Source organism: Aquarana catesbeiana, linkage group LG03 (genome assembly GCF_042186555.1).
Source record: "Aquarana catesbeiana isolate 2022-GZ linkage group LG03, ASM4218655v1, whole genome shotgun sequence".
Taxonomy (NCBI): Eukaryota; Metazoa; Chordata; class Amphibia; order Anura; family Ranidae; genus Aquarana; species Aquarana catesbeiana.
In genome coordinates, this window is record NC_133326.1 from 15112160 (window position 1) to 15133517 (window position 21358).

A 21358-nucleotide genomic window follows, 5' to 3' on the forward strand; every position below is an offset into this window, starting at 1 on the left:
TTCCCTTAAAGCTGCAAAGGGTGGGCCAACTCAATATTGAACCCTACGGACTAAGACTGGGATGTCATGATACTTTTGGTAAATAAAGTGTACATGCAACCGGATGTGGTCAAACCTATCAGAATATAGATATTGTATTCAAGGGGTTTAGACTTTTAGAACCTTTAGGAGTGTCAGTGAGTATAGCCTTGAGCTCCTCATCGATCAGTTGCCCGTGACTCTTCGTCTCCCCGATCTCACAATTACTTGCCTAGTTGCCACAAATATATATAAATATATATATATATATATATATATATATATATATATATATATATATATATATATATATATATGATTAATTTTCCTTCAGGTTTGTTAAATGTGGGATTTGTCAGCTTAGTGAACCTTCTACTCAAGGAGTGTCAAACTCAATTGCATTGCGGGTCACATCAGCATTATGATTGCCCTCAAAGAGCCAGTTGTATCCAGTGGCGTCTCCAGCTTTAATATTTAGGGGGGCACAGGGGGGGACAGGGACGAAAGTAGGGGGGCCAACTATAAAATGCAATTATTTATTTATATATAAATCACATCTCTCCTTTACTTCTGTTGCGGGGCCCTTTATTACGATCCCGTAATGGGACCCTTTCGCATGTGTGCGGTGAGCCCCCTTCCTACTGTATTGGGCCCCCCCCCAGGGTGGCAGAAAACAAGAGACATGTCACCAGCACACCAGGAAAATATAAGGGTCCAAAGCAGTGGGAGAGTTACCAGGGTTGCAAAGGTTGCACTTGTGACCGGACCCTGGTGTTCTGCCACTGTGGGCATCCTGGCGGGATCGGGCACGTGGGGGTTTGAACACACCCGTGCCCATCTCTAACAACCAATTGTGCTGACCCTCAGTGCATGAGCCCATCAGCCCCATAAAGTAACCAGCACTGGGTCCTAATGTGCTACCATGGAGACAGAGACCAGCGTTGTCAATAGCTGGAACAGGACAGCATGAAGCTGTCAGGGACTCTCTGCCTCTCAGGAGAGCCTGTGTCAACTCGGAGGCGGCCCCAGCAAGATAGAAACAAAAATGTGTTTTAATTGAGGGGGCACATGGTGGGGCACAGTATGTTAGCGGGGTCATGGCCCCCTCTGCCCCCCCCCTAGTGATGCCACTGGTTTTATCTTAGTTACATAGTTACATAGTAGGTCAGGTTGAAAAAAGACACAAGTCCATCAAGTCCAACCTATGTAAGATTAGATGTCCAGAGCAATTCACTCCCCCTTACAACAGATGTGACAGCAGATGTGGGGAGTCCCACCCCCCACCATCAGAAGTCAAAGGTCCCTCTCCCTCCTTTACATCACAGTGCACCCCCCTTATCTTGTGCTGTTGCGGGGAAAAAGCTGGGGCGGAGCTGGAAAGCAGAAAGTGCAGGGACTGGAGGAGAAGAGGAGGGCTGGAGTCAGCTGCCAGAGTCTGCTGAATGCTGAGATTGGGGGGGGGGGTGATGAGGGGGTGCTGCATCTGGACAGAAAGGTGCAGGATCTGTAGAAGTTCTGTCCTCTCTGCTGCCGACTGCTGAGACTAGGTGTGGGCAGAGACAAAAGGGGTGCTGAAGCTGCAGAAGAGCTGCGAGAGCCACGTGAAAGGGCCTGGCAGGCCGCATTTGGCTGGCGGACCTTATGTTTAACACGTGTTCTAGTCAATTGGCAGCGAATTATGGAGTGTATATAGAGATTCTGATCCAATATTAATACACTTTCTCTCCAACGTAACCTGTGTGTATTTGGCTCTAATACTAGGCAGTGCCTCACCAGCCACTGACCTCACCGCACGTCCCTGCTGTACAAGGAATAGGAAGGGAATGCCCGATGCCAAGGAGGCATTAGAATTTTCTCTCTAAAAAAAAAATAAAAAAATAAAAGGTAATTTGCCTTGTATGGTACACTATAGGAAGGGGTAATATGAATTCCTAAGTAGGAAAGTTTAGACGTCCAGTTGACACTGGAAGTTGAATTGAACGTAAATGAGTGTGTGGGGATCCAAAGAAATGTTCAAGGCCTTTTGTTTGGCTTAATTTACAGAAAGGCCCAAAGGATCTCAGAATATGAAAGGGTATTAAATATGTCGGAAAGGTGTGTGTATATATATATGTGTATTTGAGATGTTCAAAAAAATGTCAGCAAAAAGTAATGCTTTGTGTTATTTGTCCTCTATTTGTTGGTGTAGCTGATTGCTATTGCCGAAGGTTCAAGTGCTGACTCGGTGTAAGCCCGTAGGAATGCCATAATAGATATACATGCTTGTGAAGCCTGTTGGTATAATTGTTGTTGTGAGTGTTACTCTTAAACCTCTAGTATGCAGTCTTCCACTATGAGAGTATTCTCCGTGTCTTGTTTTTGAGTAATTTCGGTGGCTTATAGAGCTGCACGATTCTGGCTAAAATGAGAATCACAATTTTTTTGCTTAGAAGATAGATCACGATTCTCTCACGATTCTCGCGGCGTAACATCATCTTTCACATTAAAACAAAAAAAAATTGGGCTAACTTTACTGTTTCGTTTTTTTTTTTTTTTTTATTCATTCAACAAAATGCATTTGAAAGACCGCTGGGCAAATACAGTGTGATGTAAAATTTTGCAGCAATTGCCATTTTATTCCCTAGGGTCTCTGCTAAAATATATATATAATGTTTGGGGGTTCCAAATAATTTTCTATCAAAAAACATTGATTTTAACTTGAGAAAGAAGTGTCAGAAAAAGATTTAGACTTTAAGTGGTTAAACTTCCTGCATTTACACGTTGTTGAAAACTTGGCAGACTGCCTGGATTATTTATTTACACAGAAGTTCTATCCCTTTGATCTAAGAAGGAAGCTTAGTTACAATGTTTCAAGCTATAAACTTGGCAGACTGCCCGGATGCTGATTGAGTAGATAATCTCTGCACTTGTTTATATGAAAGAATCGGCAAACTCAGCAGGAGAGATGTCAGAGGGGGTGAATCGAGATCACGATTTTTTAACGATTAATTGTGCAGCTCTAGTGGCTTATCCCATCTTGGCTTTGGTGGAGGAAGCAAACAGGTTGAAGGGAAACCTTAACTCCTTAGGGGCGTCTGACCATCTGTAATACAGTTGTCAATAGATTCTGGCATAGAGCTGCAGCGTTCTTTTGGTTGGGGTGCACTGTTCACCATTTTTGATTGTCACCATGGATGTTTCTTCAAGGTGTACTTATTTCTTTACTTTTTTTTCACTTATTGTCTGTGGACTTTTTGTGTTGTCTCCTGTCAACACATTGGATTTACGGAAATTTTTTCATGCTCTTTATGTCATTGGAATTTATCTGATGAAGATATTTTTGCACATTTTTTTTTTACATATTTATTATGGATTTGTTATATTATAGCACTGCACTTATTTACACAGCTCAATGTCCATATGGTGAGGTAATGAGAATGTATACCTGGTAAAGTGATCTGATTAAAAAGGCTGCATATACAGTATTTTAGATTTAAGGAACTCAACTAGGTTATTAGAAAGAATTTGGTTGCTTGTGGGAATAAATTTACAATATACATTGCAGAAGTGGCTACCAAGAGTTGTTGCCGCCTTGTCACTGTTGGAATAGAACCTCTTGATAGTCCCAGTAGATGTTCGGCAATGTCTGTCAAGAACGAATTAAGCTTTCATTCGATAGAATCTATTTGTTTCTTTGGAGGAGGGGAGGGATTATTTTCAAAATCTCTGGAAGCTATTTTCGAAGGAAACCTCTGGGGACTTCCAACGTTATTCCCATTCTCTACCTCTTTGCAAGGCAATCTGAATCAGTTGACCTCACCGCATTTATTTGTAGGCTTCCCCCCCAAGGTTGAAGAGGAAGACAGGGAAGTAGCACTGAAGGTGAAATATTCAAGTGAAGTTTGTTTCGTAGTTTTGATAATTTCAGGTTGGGAAAGAAGGGAGTCATACAGTAATGCTGCGTACACACGAGCGGAAATTCCGCCAGCAAAAATCCGATGAGAGCTTTTGGTCGGAAAATGCGACCGTGTGTATGCTCCATCGGACTTTTGCTGGCGGACTTCCAGCCAGCAAAAGATTGAGAGCAGGTTCTCTATTTTTCGGTCGGAAAAAGTTCCTATCCGAAAATGCGATCGTCTGTATGCAATTCGGACGCGCAAAAAAACCACGCATGCTCGGAAACAATTTGACGCATGCTCTGAAGCATTGAACTTCATCTTCTTGGCTCGTCGTAGTGTTGTACGTCACCGCGTTCTTGACGGTCGAAAGTTCATAGAACTTTTGTGTGACCGTGTGTATGCAAGCCAAGCTTGAGCGGAATTCCGTCGGAATTTCCGTCGTCCAAGATTTTTCAGACTGAAGTTCCACTCGTGTGTACGGGGCATAAGACTGAGATTGGTCTGGGTTTAGGTCTCAATGAACAACATATAATATCATCAGGATCATGGTCTGTCCAGGGCATGCTAAGTATTTTTGAGTTGGCAATGATGTCTTTCGATGATATCTCTTGAGAGTCAGTTTTGGATCTGACAGAACAGTATGTTCATTTCCAAGCATTTTGGAGGAACGTTGGAGGCTAGCTCCTTGAACAAGGCAATAATGGAGCCCTTCGGGTCCTCAATAGATTTGGGAAGGTCCTGGAGGCAGAGATTACTCCTACAGCCTCAGTTGTCGTGATCTTCAAAAATGTTTTGCATCAGTTAGAGGTCTTTCTGCATGGTCTGAGGATCATGTAACTGACCTGCCAAAACCGTGGTAGAGTTGTCCATCCTATGTTCAAGGGAGGATTCACAATGTCTAATTTCTTTCTTTTACCATATGAGATCTGCCGATAGTTTGCGGTTCCTTCAAGTCACTGGCCAGCACCATTTCCCAGTGCTGCTATAGGTCCCTCACTGGCTGGTCCTCTACCATCCCTATGCAATGATGTCAGTCTTCTTCTGGATCCTGAGAGGACCCCAAAGCTAGACAGCCAATAGGATTTGATGTGTCTATTTCATGCAGGCAATAACATAGATACCTGAAGACAAGTCTCGCTGGATGTACACAGAAGTGGAAAGAAGGCTTAGGATTCCAGCGTGTAGTGGCCACAGCCTTAGGTAAGTAAAAAGTGCAAGCTCTTTTTTAACTCAGTGGTCAGTTAGCGTTGGGGGTGGGGATTGGGTTACTATTATTCTGGAGATAGGCCTTAAACAGTAGTTGGTAGATCTATGCATTAGATATGCGCAGAACGAGAAAAATGTGTTTTTGATCGATTCGCTAAGTTACTCATTTTGTTTCGTTGCATTCGTAACTAAATTCGTTTAGTTTTGTTTATTTGTTTACGACCGGATTCAAATATTTCCAATGTATTCAAAGTATCCTAATCAAAATTGAATTGAAAATATTGTAATGATGTAAGGGAAGGCTACGATGGGCTCACATTGATTTGGAATTTCTTTGCCATGTTTTACTAAAGTTTTTTTTCTGTTGCTCTAGTCTAAATCAATTGTCGCCAAACTGTGGCCCTTTGCTTGCTTTAATCCACAGCCCCCCCCCCCCCAGAGACAGCAACAGTGGGGCATAGTTCCTCCAACTGATACCAATGATGGGGCACTATTCCTTCCACTGATACCAATGATGGGGCACTATTCCTCCCACTGATACCAATGATGGGGCACTATTCCTCCCACTGATACCAATGATGGCGCACTATTCCTCCCACTGACATCAATGATGGGGCACTATTCCTCCCACTGATACCAATGATGGGGCATTATTACTCCAACTGATACCAATGATGGGGTACAATTCCTCCCACTGACATCAATGATGGGGCACTATTCCTCTCACTGATACCTAATGATGGGGCACTATTCCTCTAACGGATACCAATGATGAGGCACTATTCCTCCCACTGACACCAATGATGGGGCACTATTCCTCCCACTGATACCAATGATGGGGCACTATTTCTCCAACTGATACCAATGATGGGGCACTATTCCTCCAACTGATACCAATAATGGGGCATCTTTTCCTCCCACTGATACCAATTATGGCACACTATTCCTTCCACTGATATCAATGATTGGGCACTATTCCTCCAACTGATACCAATGATGGGGCACTATTCCTCCCACTGATACCAATGACGGGGCACTATTCCTCCCACTGACATCAATGATGGGGCACTATTCCTCCCACTGACACCAATGATGGGGCACTATTTCTCCAACTGATACCAATGATGGGGCACTATTTCTCCAACTGATACCAATGATGGGGCACTATTTCTCCAACTGATACCAATGATGGGGCACTATTCCTCCCACTGATACCAATGATGGGGCACTATTCCTCCAATTGATACCAGTGATGGGGCATCTTTTCCTCTGACTAATACCAATGATGGGGCACTATTCCTCCCACTGATACCAATGATGTGACAGTTTCCCTCCCACTGATACAAATGATGGGGCACTATTCCTCCCACTGACACCAATGGTGGGGCATTGTTTACTACTACTGACACCAGGACATTTTCTACCGTCACTGACCACAGTCAGATCCCCCTAAAGTCTGGGGGACAGTAAGCGGACCCTTTGTTTAGAAAATGTGGAGACCTCCGTTCTAAATCAAGTCATGCTGATTACATAAAAAATGACAATGTGGCCCCTGTACTGAGAGGTTTGGAGGCCCCTGGTATACATGATGCAGAAAAGAAAATGTATCATTTCTAATATATTTTTACAGATATGATTTGCTCGGTGAACCTTCCAGCATTTATTAAAATGTGCGCAGGAATTATTTTGCGCCTGATTGCAACAAATCAGATTCTCACCTTTTTATACATTTATTGCATTAGAATGATAGAAACCATTTGATTGGTTGCTCTTGGCCAAAAGAATGGCTCCTTCTACACCCATTTAGATAAATCAGACCTTTCCTTGGTTTATCATGCAGAGCATGTTCAAGGCAGCCCTTTAAAAAACAGCATTTTAGATTAACAATTCCTACTGTTGACTTGCAGAGCATTCCGCTGTCCCCGGTAGAATGATTGCATTTCAGTGGGAAGGGAAATGCGTTTGATGCGAGGCCCAGCTAGGAATGCGGAGAGGAAATTTTAGATTTAGTAGAATAACATTTAATGTGTTGATTGTTATGATCGCCATTGTTTGGAGTGAGATATTCAGCTTGCGTCCATATTATGCCGTGATATTTTTCTGCTAAAGTGTATGTCGGTACAAAATAATAAAAAAAAAAAAAGCGTAAGCAGTACATCTCTGAAATACATGCAAGGAGAATAAAGGATACAAAACAGCATTTCCTCCCCCAATGGGACATAGATGGTAAAAAAAAAAAAAAAAAAACTGACAGGGGTTAAGACCATAATACATGTATATATACCGTATATTACCAAAAGTATTAGGACGCCTGCCTTTACACGCACATGAACTTTTTATATATATATTCACACTATGTTACCAAAACTATTGGGACGCTTGCCTTTACATGCAGATAAACTTTAATGACATCCCAGTCTTTTTTTTTTTTTTTTTTTTTTTATAATCAAAATTTTTTATTTTTTCCTTTTATAAATACAATTCTTCACTTATACAGTTTACATTCAACAAAGCCATCGAAGAAAACTATACAGATACAATACATTCAATCTTCTATCTGACATTAATAACCCTTCACCTTAAATAGAGAAGAAAAAAGAAAAAATTAAAACACAAGAGACGGGGGGGAAGGTTCCTCAATTCTCTCCCTCCTCACTCCCCGCCCCCTCTTTGCTGAACAAAGTCAACAGATGACCTCCTTTTCTTACCGGAAATTACCCCCCCCTCTCGCCCCGCCCCCCCCCCCCCCCCACACACACACACAAAGGAAAAAATTGTGTATGAGGCCTATTAGGCCATTTAATTTATATAATACCAGTGAAAGTGCGGTGCCCTTATCAACCACTCAAGTCCCTTCAAAAACTAAATGGGGTAAGAGGTTAATGATAACCCCCTCTCTATAGCAAGGGGCTACCAACCACTACCCACTCATTAACCCTGTGAACCCCCCCCCCCCCTCCCCAGTGAAATAAAGTGCCCTTATCAGTTACAAAAAAACAAAAAACAAAAAAAAAAAAAACACCCCACCCAGTGAAAGTGAAATTCCCTTGTCGACCACACTAATCCCTTCATAAAAACTTAAATGGGGTGAAAAGTTAAAAATAACCCCCCTCTCTATAGCAAGGGGATACTAACAACCACCACTCGTTGACCCTGTGAAAAAATTGTGAATGAGGCCTTCTTGGCCATGTAATATACAAAAAAAAAATGGGAACCCCCACCCTGTGAAAGTGAAATACCCTTATCAACCACATAATCCCTTCAAAAAACCTAGATGGGGTGAATAGTTAAAAATAGCCCCCCTCTCTATAGCAAGGGGCTACTAACAACCACCCACTCATTGACCCTGTGAAAAAATTGTGTATGAGGCCTTCTTGGCCATGTAATATATAAAGAAAAAAAAAGGCAGGGGGGACAAGGCAAGACGGCCGGGCAGAGGAGGAACAACAGGCAAGGAGAGAGAGGAGAGTAATCCCCCCTCTCCTAATTAGATAGGATCAGTATATAACTTATTATAATTCAGTTCTATATCGACCTCTTGGGTTATATAAAACCTTGGGGACTGTACCATCTTCTAATCTCACCTACCCGATGGAGCTTCCTCCCTTCCCTAACTATAGTATTATTTAACCACCCTGCCCATGTCTTTTCAAATCTCCCTTGTTGATCCTTTACTACATGGACCCATCTTTCAGCTTCCATTATTGAGTTAACTTCGTTCCTCCGAACTATTAGAGTAGGGCAGTGAGTCTGCCTCCAATATTTAGGTATAACTAATTTCGCTGCATTTAATAAGTGCGGGGTAATGCTCTTCCTATAGGCTTTAATAGGCCCAGGTATCCCATGGAATAAATAATGTAGGGGTGTAAATTCCAGGGATCTAGGAGTCAATTTCTCAATCCATGGGACAACTGAATCCCAAAATGATTTAATCATGGGACATGTCCACCACAAATCGAGAAATGTTCCTTTCTGCCCACAGCCTCTCCAACAACGATCATCTGCTGTTGGATACATCTGTGATAACATCCCAGTCTTAGTCCGTAGGGTTCAATATTGGGTTGGCCCACTCGCTCATCCATGTCTTTATGGACCTTGCTTTGTGCACTGGTGCTCAGTCATGTTGGAACAGGAAGGGGCCGTCCCCAAACTGTTCCCACAAAGTTGGGAGAATGAAATTGTCCAAAATGTCTTGGTATGCTGACGCCTTAAGAGTTCCCTTCACTGGAACTAAGGGGCCAAACCCCACCCCTGAAAAACAACCCCCCACACCATAATCTCCCCTTCACCAAATGATTTGGAGGGGTGGCCTTATACCAGTGATGGTGAACCTTTGCACCCCAGATGTTTTGGAACTACATTTCCCATGATGCTCAACTACACTGCAGAGTGCAGGAGCATCATGGGAAATGTAGTTCCTAAACATCTGGGGTGCTAAGTTTCGCCATCACTGCCCTATACTTTTGGTTTGAAGAAGGAACCAATCAGTAGTTCCGAAACGTGTCCCGTTCTGATGACCTCACTTCCGGTTTGCGGTCCACGCTGGTTGCTGGTCCCCTCCTATTGACGTCACGTCCGGTTTCGCGCTCCACGCCAATTCTTACAGTGCGGCTGCTCCAGTTGTGCCTCCAGAGCTGTGTCCTCACCCTGCTGACCCTCTTGGAATGTACTGGGACCACATTTATGCCGGATCACCTTCCACACTCATGATGCATTTCTTTTCACCATCAATCTTGTAAGTGTTTTTAATCCCTTTAGGGATATTTTAACAGTTTTATATACTGCATTCGGAGGTGCCTTTTTTCTGTTTTTGTTGTTACTTTTGGCAATATAATGAGAATGAGCGAGTTTGGGGTGGAGGAACTTGACTGGCCTGCACAGAGTCCTGACCTCAACCCGATAGAACACCTTTGGGATGAATTAGAGCGGAGACTGCAAGCCAGGCCTTCTCGTCCAACATCAGTGCCTGACCTCACAAATGCGCTTCTGGAAGAATGGTCGAACATTCCCATAGACACACTCCGAAACCTTGTGGACGGCCTTCCCAGAAGAGTTGAAGCTGTTATAGCTGCAAAGGGCGGAGCCAACTCAATATTAAACCCTACGGACTAAGACTGGGATGCCATTAAAGTTCATGTGCGTGTAAAGGAGGGTGTCCCAATACTTTTGGTAATATTGTATATATGTATATGTATATATTTATATATATCTATATATATATATATATATATATATATATATATATATGTATGTGTGTGTATATATATATATATATATATATATATATATATATATATATATATAAAAATAAATTAAACAATATATATATATAAAATATATATATATATATATATATATATATATATATATATATACATACAAATAATAAAAAATAAATAAATATATAAATTATTTTTTACATAAAATTCGAAAACAAAGTTGTTCCTACCACTGCTAGGTTGAAGGCAAGGAGAATGTCTTTTACTGAACATGGTAATAAATCATCATTCACACATTAATCTCAGTTAAAATGTATCTGCCGTATCTGCACACCATGTTGACAAATCCAACATTAATAGCACAGCTTGAGTGAAAACAAACCCGGCGTACGTTTCTTCTCATTTAAAGACAAAATTTTATAAATGAAATTGATTTCCCTCCTTTTCTCAATTTCAGAAGAACTTTAAAGCTGACATGACCTATGTCCAGGCCTTATTCACACCTGTGCGACACTGCCGCAACGTGTTTTTTGTGCTGCGTTTTCGGAGCGGCGCCATTCATTTTGAATGGGCCTCCCTCCGCTCCAAAAAAATGTGTCAAAGAAGCTTGTGTATAAAAATGTTGTCATTAAGCCAGATGCGTTTTTCGAACTTGCGCTTTACCACCATTTTTGTGCATTTTGTGGCAAAATTGCACCGCATTAAGAATGAAAGAGGAACACAAGGGGGCGCCAACTAAGTGCAGCATCAGTGGGTTTACTAAACCTCCCAAGTTTTTGAGATGGGAATGAGAGACACCTATCAGCAAAAGTATGCAGGCATAGGACACGCCCCTTGCCACGCCCCCTTAAAGGAGAATTGTACAAAAAAAAAACAAGATTGATTAAACCCACAAGTGTTTTTTTTTACCACTAATATTCCTTTATATTGGCTTTTGGAATTTACAAATGCAGCAATTTAGAGATCAGATGAAAGGTTTAGCTCTGGGAAACACTTTTTGATAGATAAAAAGTGCATTTTATATACAAATATATAGATCAGACCAAAATGAGGGACAAATGAGGAGGAATGAGGGACGGAGGGACATTGCTTCAAATCAGGGACAGTCCCGTGAAATCAGGGACTGTTGGGAGGTATGGGTTTACTACGAATAAAAAGCTAAATGCAAACTCGAAGAAATATAAATTTAAAGAGCGCATCTACAGCCATGCCACATTGGATGGAAGCCGTCCACCAAAAGAGCCGCTTGTGACAGCAAATAGCGTGTCGCCAGGTCCAATGTTCCAGGAAATGAGGAGAGCCACTGTGGGACACAAGGCAGGATGTGATGTCACATCTGGGGCGGGCAGGTTGCTATGGTAACGTGTTTTTGAGCTCCTATTGGCTCCTTTCTCAAATCATTTTTGAATGATTGAAAGTGAAAAAAAAAAAAGATTTTTTTTTAAAGCAACCCAATTTTGTAGCGTGACATGTTAGGCATCTATTTACTTGGTGTAATATCTTTTATATTTTACCGAAAAATTTGGTTATATATTGTGTGATTTTGCATTATTATTTATTAAAGTGTATTTTTCCAAAAATTGCATTTGAAAGACCGCTGCGCCAATACTGTGTGACATAAAAAATTGCCATGACTGCCATTTTATTCTCTAGGGTCTCTGCTAGAAAAAAATATGTTTGGGGGGTTCTAATGAATCTTCTAGCAAAAAATACTGATTGTTACATATATGAGAGAAGTGTCAGAATTGGCCCGGTAAACAAGTGATAAACCCCTTGGAGCCGACGCCTGCCGGCCCTTTATGGGGGTTTAAAATGCCGGGAGGCGGGACTCATGGTAATGTAACCACTGTAATTGGCTGTGTACATTATGAGGGCTTTTCTGTTTTTATCCCCAACTTATTGACATGCTGAAGAACTTTATACCAGAGTAAACTGCCTATGGTGATCTGCTATCCATTAAGTGACCAAAGAGATTGTTATACCATATATCTAAATTTACCTACACCATATTACCAAAAGTATTGGGACGCCACTCACATGAAGTTTAATGACATCCCAGTCTTAGTCCGTAGGTTCAATATTGAATTGGCCCACCCTTTGCAGCTATAACAGCTTCAACTCTTCTGGGAAGGCCGTCCACAAGGTTTAGGAGTGTCTCTATGGGAATGTTTGACCGTTCTTCCAGAAGAGCATTTGTGATGTCAGGCACTGATGTTGATGAGAAGGCGTGGCTCGCAGTCTCCGCTCTATTTCATTTCAAAGGTGTTCTATTGGTTTGAGGACAGGACTCTATGCAGGCCAGTCAAGTTCCTCCACCCCAAACTCGCTCATCCATGTCTTTATGGACCTTGCTTTGTGCACTGGTGTGCAGTCATGTTGGAACAGGAAGGGGCCGTCCCCAAACTGTTCCCACAAAGTTGGGATCATGAAATTGTCCAAAATGTCAATGCTGATGCCTTAAGTGTTCCTTTCACTGGAACTAAGGGGAAAAGCCCTATCTCTGAAAAACAACCCCCACACCATAATCCCCCCTCCACCAAATGATTTGGACCAGTACACAACCAAGGTCCATAAAGACATGGATGAGCGAGTTTGGGGTGAAGGAACTTGACTGGCCCACACAGAGTCCTGACCTCAACCCGATAGAATACCTTTGAGAAGAATTAGAGTGGCGACTGTGAGCCAAGCCTTCTCCTCCAACATCAGTGCTGACCTCACAAATGCGCTTCAGGGAGAATGGTCAAACATTCCCATAGACACACTCCTAAACCTTGTGGACAGCCTTCCCAGAAGAGTTGAAGCTGTTAAAGCACTAAAGGGCGAGCCAACTCAATATTGAACCCTACGGACTAAGACTGGGATGCATTAAAGTTCATGTGTGTGTAAAGAAAGGTGTCCCAATACTTTTGGTAATATAGTGCATCTGAAGTGGATGGTCAATCCCTTCTGGTAAGCCTTGCACGTGTCTGCTAAGTGGAGGGCTTTGGATTCCACCACACCACACCGTATATGACTTGTGCTGCATTCTTGATCCACTACTGATCACACTTTTGGATTGAATCACTTGGATCTTTGTGGACTTTCTTCTATTATTACTATTTATTTCAGTCGTTTCATTGTCTGTTTCCAATCATTTTTTCTTTTTTCATGTGATAGGTGATCACTTCCCTTTTTGATATATATGGAGACATTAGGCCAACATTTTTAATTATTTTTTTTTATACTGTGTTTGTATATCACATGGTATGTTGCAGCTTTGTCATTTTGGTTGATTACATGGTTTATACTTGGCAAGGCACTCCATTTACTTTACACAGGTACTATATTGTGTATTCGTATATGGTGGTATAACGTTGTATCATTCTCTCCACAGCGCTCTGCACAGAAGAATGTGTCCATGGCCGGTGCGTGTCCCCTGATAGCTGCCATTGTGAACCTGGTTGGGGTGGAGCGGACTGTTCCAGTGGTAAGTTCCTGGAGGCATTACGAAATTAGTGTTTGGAATAGTTTTCTGTAAATGTGATCAGCTGGAGGATAAGAAGAACCAGTCTAGTTGTTGTGTGCTGCGTACAGGTCTGGAACATTGTCCAGATGATGCAGTATTTTGGGCCACTGAGCTAGCGTTGACTTCATTTATAATTGACTTCTGTGGTCCTGGTGAGGGTCCTGCTTGCAAGCCATACGCCTGGAGAAGACATTTTAGAGTTTGGATATTTTCCAGTATGCTGATTTTTGAGTGCCAAGGCGGCCATACAAGGAGGCAATGTAATAGCTTGGAAAAAAATGTTGAAGATATTCGGAAATGCTTTCTGTTACCAGTGCATGTCAAGAAATTAATGATGGTGAAAGGCCAGGTCCAGTTGTCTCTATTAGCAGACGTAGACAGAATATCATGCATCTCCATGCCTTATTTCTATTTACCTTTGAAGTAGAATAATAACGTATCGAACCAGGCAGGTCAGTGATGCAGGTTTATTAAGCACAGCTGGGAACATACAGGTTTATGTTCAAAGTATTACAAGATGCAGGTCTAATTTATACGGTTTCTTACAATGCAAGCATAATGCCGCGTACACACGGTCGGACTTTTCGTCTACAAAAGTCCAACGGACGCTGACGGACTAAAGCTGGCTGGTAATCCGATCGTGTGTGGGCTTCTCCGGACTTTCAACGGACTTTTTTAGCCTCAAATCCGACGGACTTTAGATTTGAAACATGCTTCAAATCTTTACGTCGTAAGTACGACGGACCCCGAAATCCGCTCGTCTGTGTGCTAGTCCGACGGACAAAAACCCATGCTAGGGCAGCTATTGGCTACTGGCTATGAACTTCCTTATTTTAGTCCGGTGTACGTCATCACGTACGAATCCGTCGGACTTTTGTGTGGTCGTGTGTAGGCAAGTCCGTTCGTAAGAAAGTCTGCCGCAAGTCCGCCGAAGGTACGTCGGAAGTCTGTCGGACAGGCTGTCGGACTTTTGTAGACGAAAAGTCCGACCGTGTGTACGCGGCATAATAGGTACAACGTGATTGGTTGCTCAGATCTACATCAATGTAACTAACCATAAATCTGACACCTGTCTTACAAACAGACAAACTTATTCATTCACAGAATTCCTATATGTTTATTAAAATTATTTATAACTGGTTTTGTCTATGGTTTTATCCATTACAATTAGGGTTGTCCCGATACTAGTATCGGTATCGGCAACGATACCGAGCATTTGCCCAAGTACTTGTACTCGGGCAAATGCTCCCAATGCTTCCGCCGATGCCTAGAAGACAGCTGTGATCGGCGCGTGGGGGAGTTACAAGATTCTCCCACCCGCCGGCTTTCAGCTGCTTAGTGACATACAGCGGTGATCGGTCACCGCTGACTGTCACTGCATCCTCCTCCATGTCCCCTCCTTTCCTCTGTCCCTCTCCGCTGTCCCCTCCGTTCCTCTCTCCTTCCCTGTGTCTCTCCGCTGTCCCCTCCGTTCCTCTCTCCTTTTCTGTGCCTCTCCGCTGTCCCCTCCATTCCCCTCTCCTTCTCTGTCCCCCTCCGTTCTCCCCCTACGTTCCGCCGTCCTCCCCCTCCTTCCTTTGTGTATGGATAGTCAGCTGACTCTGTCCATTCACATAACTGAAACATTGTAATCTCCTGTGATTACGATGTGTCAGTTTATGAATGGAGAGGAGCCGCTGTCTTCTCTCCATTCATTTTCAGTGCAGCTGAGGCTGCAGAGAAAGGGACTGGGGAATCTCTATCCTCTGTCTCTTTCTCTGTCTCAAGGGGGAGATATCAGAGGTCTGTTAAGACCCCTGATATCTCACCAAAGCCCCCCAACAGGGCTGATTAAAAAAAAAAAAAAAAAACACACATATTGCAATAAAGAATAAAAAAAATATTGTAAAAAATAAAAATCGTAAATGAAAAAAAAAACACACACACATACACCGTTCACCCCCTCCCCCCCCCAAAAAAAGAAAGCACCGTTAAAAAAAAAAAAAACTGTCACGTGACATTAAAAAAAAGTATCGGCGAGTACTTGAAAAAAGTATCGGTACTTGTACTCGGTCCTAAAAAAGTGGTATCGGGACAACCCTAATTACAATACTTGTGTAGAGACAGTATGGCACCCAGTCATGTTAAATCAAACCCTCCTTGTCCTGATAAGACTTTACCAACTCAAGGATAACAGATTTACGACTTTGGGAAAATGAACTTGCAATAACCCCACCTTATGTGTTATATGTCTTATTGTTTTTCACTATACAATCCTATGTGTATATATTCATATATTGGTTTCACAAAAAAGTACTATATCATTTACATAATATATATATATATGCATATATACATACACATACATACACAAAGCTTACTACTTTATTCAATATTGTCTAACTATCAATACATACATACATACACATCAGTGTTCTTCTTATTCAATGTATTTTAACAGTTTTAATGAGGGCACAAGCAGACCTGTTTGACCCTGTCAAACTAAATTAATGTACATAACTTTCCCAGATTCCGCATAATTATTTTAAAACCATCAGTATAAGAAGTGTTTTATCACTTATTCTTGACAATGATTATTTATTACCTTTAAGGAATATTATCTTTTCAGGCTGTAGTTCAACTGCTGTCAAAGTGTTTCTCTTCTAATTAGTAAATTTAAAAACTATGAAGTATCCTAATTCACTTTTACCCAGTAAACTATCTTATAAAAAATATCAGAAAGAAGCAGAGAGGTCATCTAAAGTTCAACATTTAAAAATGAAGACCTTCTCTATATTTATGGAATAACATAGTACACATTAATAAAGACTAATAACTATTGCTTTACTATTGAATAATAATATTGATAAGACCACTACTATATTATAATAATAATAATAATAATAATAATAATAATAATAATATGAATAATAATAATATGAATAATAATTATATTATCAATAAAACATATGCAAATTAATATGAATAACATAAAATATATTGGTTAATATCAAATTCTACTACACCTTCACTTCCTGTCACATAGTCAAAGCAGGAAGTTAGAGGAAATCCCTGCAGCATGACAGAATCCCTGGTTGTCACCAGAACTAGTGCCCACGTTGGGAAATTCCCCCTCTATTCCCGTTTGGTGACAGCCAAAGAGATGATGAGTTTCCCTTACCGGGACACAGACAGCAATAAAAACTGATAAGGGTTCTAATCCCTCAACACTGTATCCAAAACTTAAAAAAAAAAAAAAAAAAAAGTATTGACTTTCGTTATAAATTTATTAATTGCAGCTGACCAATCTTTAGATGTGGTGGCTGCATTGGTTTTGTTGGACTTTTTTTGTCCCCATTATTTTCACCTGGTTTCTGTCTTAGGTTGGCTACACTCATTCCTCCCCTGTATCTTTGGACAAGGAACGTAGCCAACCTTGGACAGCAGCATTGCCTTAGGGTTGCTACGCTCATTCATCCATTGTATCTATGGAGGAGCAACATAGCCACCCTTGGACAGCAGCATTGTCTTAAGGCCCGTACACACGATACAAAAATCGGATGGAAAAATTCGTATGACGAGCTGTCTGCTGATTTTCGTATCATTAGTATGGTGCTTTCGACAGACGATTTTAGCTTTTTCATCAGACAAAAGCTGGATGTGCAAACTATAACATTTTTGTCGGATGTTAACTCAACGTCAGGTTTTCTTTTTATTAGTACGGTTTTCGTATGAAACAAATATAGAGAGCAAGACTAGCGAGCTCAGAAACTAAAGAATACATACAAAACTATTCAACATGTTACTTCTGACGTTGTATTCTGTCGTAAGAAAATTTCGTATTGTTAGTAACCTCTTTACTTTCGACATGAGACTAGCATGCCACAAAAAAACGGACATTCGATCGTCTGAAAATCTAAGCATGTGTACGAGGCTTTAGGGTGGCTACGCTCATTCATCTACTGTATCTATGGAGGAGCAACATAGCCACCCTTGGAGAGCAGCATTGTCTTTGGGTGTCTATGCTTATTCATCAATTGTATCTTTGAAGGACCAATGTAGTCACCCTTGGACAGCAGCATTATCTTAGTGTGGCTACACTCATTACTACCCTGTAACTTTTGAGGAGCAACGTAGCCATCTTTGGACAGCAGCATTGTTTCAGGGTGGCTACACTCATTCCTCCACTGTATCTATGAAGGAACAATGTAGCCACCCTTGGACAGCAGCATTGTCTTTGGGTGTCTATGCTTATTCATCCATTGTATCTTTGAAGGACCAGTGTAGTCACCCATGGACAGCAGCATTATCTTAGTGTGGCTACACTCATTCCTCCCCTGTAACTTTGGAGGAGCAACATAGCCACCCTTGGACAGCAGCATTGTTTCAGGGTGGCTACACTCATTCCTCCACTGTATCTATGAAGGAACTATGTAGCCACCCTTGGAAAGAAGCATTGTCTTATGGTGGCTACACTATGGTTGCCACCTCATCCCTTTAAACCCGAACACATATTAATGACACAGGTTCTGTGGCTGATTAAGGTGGTAATTAAACTCACTTGGTGCCTTATCTGCATTTAATTAGCCTCGGAACCTGTGTAATTCAAAGGTGTTTGGGTTTAAAGGGATGAGGTGGCAACTCTAGGCTACGCTCATTCATCCACTATATCTATGGAGGAGCAATATAGCCACCCTTATACAGAAGCACTGTCTAAGGGTGGCTACCCTCATTCCTCCACTGTATCTGTGGAGGAGCAATGTAGTCACCCTTGGCCAGCAGCATTGTTTTAGGGTTGCGACGCTCATTCATCCATTGTATCCAGGGCTTTTTTTCAGCAGGAACTAGGGGGGAACTCAGTTCCACCACCTCTGGCTCAGGTCTTCTGCTCCCTGCTCACCACTATCACTTGGTAACACTGAAGTCCAGCTTCTGCATTTAGAAGTGATAGCTTATCTCCCAGTAGCTCCCACAGGTCAGATCTCCTGCACAGATCGCACTGAGTGCCGGACAGGGACAAGGGAGATACAGAACAGGTGCCCAGGATTCAGTGCAGTCATGGGCAGGAGAGGGTGCGTGGTAGGCCGCACCCTCTGTGGTCTCCATTTTTTCCCTGGTGACCAGTTGTTGATGCTCCTACTGCATGATCTCCCTTGCAAGTGACTGTAGTATAGTATAGTATGCTGGGAGGTGCTACAGCCGGATAGGTGCTTCAGCTTAATATTGCAACAAAGGTAAGAAATAGGACAGGTGGTGGAGCTTTTAAGGAGGGGGGGAGATGAGGGCAGTGGAGGGAGGGGGTTGTATGCAGAGGGAAGAGCTACAATTTGATGCCATTTGGCAGGTATGTGTGTGTGTGGCGGGCATGGTTGAGTTCCTGCACCTATTCTCTGAGAAAAAAAGCCCTGATTGTATCTATGGAGGAGCAACATAGCCACCCTTGGACAGCAGCATTGTCAGTCCTTGGAGAGGGAAGTTTTAGATGGACTTTACACGCTGTAAGTGAATAAAAAAATTACCGGTACTAATTTCAGCTAACACTTTTTAAGCAGTTACAGCAAGAGTTTTTTTTTTCCTTTTGGAATAAAGGTTTTACATAAAGCTGACTATTGTAAGCACCTCTGTCCGTAGTAAATGGTTTGTCTCAACCCTCTAAATACCCCTTTTGCTGGACGGCTTGCTCTGTTAAAGGAAGTTAAAAAAAAAAAAAACAGACTTACTGGCCAGATCACCAGGCTAAAACAAAGGGAAAAAAAGCCAAAAAATTTAAAACGAATGCAGCCACCGCATCTAAAGAATTGGTTAGCTGCAATAAAATTTTTTTTGCTGTTGAATTTCGATTTTAAGGTAGACCTGCAGTTTGAAGCTCTCAGTTGCCTTGCATGAAGTATGTAATATCTGGTATCATTGTGCATTACCTCTTATTATGCCAATTTTAATTGCCCGGTCTCTTGCCAGCAGCTGTTGCCTCTTTGTGTATAATAGATTTGTTGAATGGTATTGTCCTCTTATTTTTGTGCTGGTTGATTCTCGCTCTGTAGTCCAATCTTCTGCTTCGCATTGTTCATCACAGTTCTTTCTGTGGCAAAATATCATTTTTTTTTATGAATGTCTCCTAAGTATGAAAATAGAATTCTAAGAATAAGAGTAATTGTCGGCCTGGCCGGTACATGCTGGCACACTGTGAGTCTGTAGGTCCTTCCTTTATTTCCTACATTATCAATATTGTGCTGTTATCTGATAATAGACAACAATGTCAAGATGTATATTGTTGTAAACAATAGAACTAAAATATACAATGTATTGTGTTTTTTATTTTTTATTTTACAATATATATTATATATATATATACATTAGGGCAGAAGTAAACAATTTTTTTTTCTTTAAAGCAAGTGGTCACTTTTTTTTTTAATCTTTTGCTTTTAAAAGCAGAGGAGAGATTTGGGGTCTTATAGACCCCAGATCTCTCCATAAAGAGGACCTGTCATCCCTTATTTTTATCACAGGGGATGTTTACTTTCCTTGTAATAGGAATAAAAGTGATCAAAAAATAAAGGGTTAAACATACAATGTAAAAATAAAAAACATAATAGATTAAGCGCCCCCATCCTTCTGTGCTCGCGTGCAGAAGCGAACGCATATGTAAGTTGTGCACACATATGTAAAAGGTCTTTTCATCACATGTGAGATATCACCGTGAGTGTAATGCCCCGTACACACGGTCGGATTTTCCGACGGAAAATGTGTGATAGGACCTTGTTGTCGGAAATCCCGACCGTGTGTGGGCTCCATCACACATTTTCCATCGGCACACAAAGTTGGAGAGCAGGATATAAAATTTTCCGACAACAAAATCCGTTGTCGGAAATTCCGATCGTGTGTACACAAATCCGACGGACAAAGTGCCACGCATGCTCAGAATAAATAAAGAGATGAAAGCTATTGGCCACTGCCCCGTTTATAGTCCCGACGTACGTGTTTTACGTCACCGCGTTCAGAACGATCGGATTTTCCGACAACTTTGTGTGACCGTGTGTATGCAAGACAAGTTTGAGCCAACATCCGTCGGAAAAAATCCTAGGATTTTGTTGTCGGAATGTCCGAACAAAGTCCGACCGTGTGTACGGGGCATTATAGTGAGAGCAATAATTCTAGCACTAGACCTTCTCTGTAACTCTAAACTGTTAACCTGTAAAAAATTTTAAAGCATCACCTATGGAGATTTTTAAGTATCGTGGTTTGTCGCCGTTCCACGAGCGCGCGCAATTTTAAAGCATGACATGTTAGGTATCTATTTACTTGGCGTAACATCATCTTTTATATCTTACCAAAAAATTGGGTTATATATTTTTTTTGCATTCTTTGCACTGCATTTTTTTTTGCATTAAAATTTATTAACGTGTATTTTTTTCCCAAAAAATTGCATTTGAAAAACCGCTGCACACATTTTATGTGACATAAAAAATTGCGACGATCACCATTTTATTCTCTAGGGTTTCTGCTAAAAATATGTATAATGTTTGGGGGCTCTAAGTAATTTTCTAGCAAAAAAT

The 21358-nt window shown here is 41.5% G+C and overlaps 1 protein-coding gene across 5 annotated transcripts in view; it reads left to right on the plus strand.

Annotated features, from left to right (window-relative positions):
* Positions 1-21358, plus strand: part of MEGF11 (multiple EGF like domains 11) — an 838162-nt gene that overhangs the window by 299868 nt on the left and 516936 nt on the right. For all 5 annotated transcript variants that reach the window (XM_073618306.1, XM_073618307.1, XM_073618309.1 and 2 more), the window contains exon 5: positions 13695-13787. In XM_073618306.1, coding sequence (XP_073474407.1) covers positions 13695-13787 — 93 coding nt within the window. The remainder of the gene's footprint in view (positions 1-13694; positions 13788-21358) is intronic.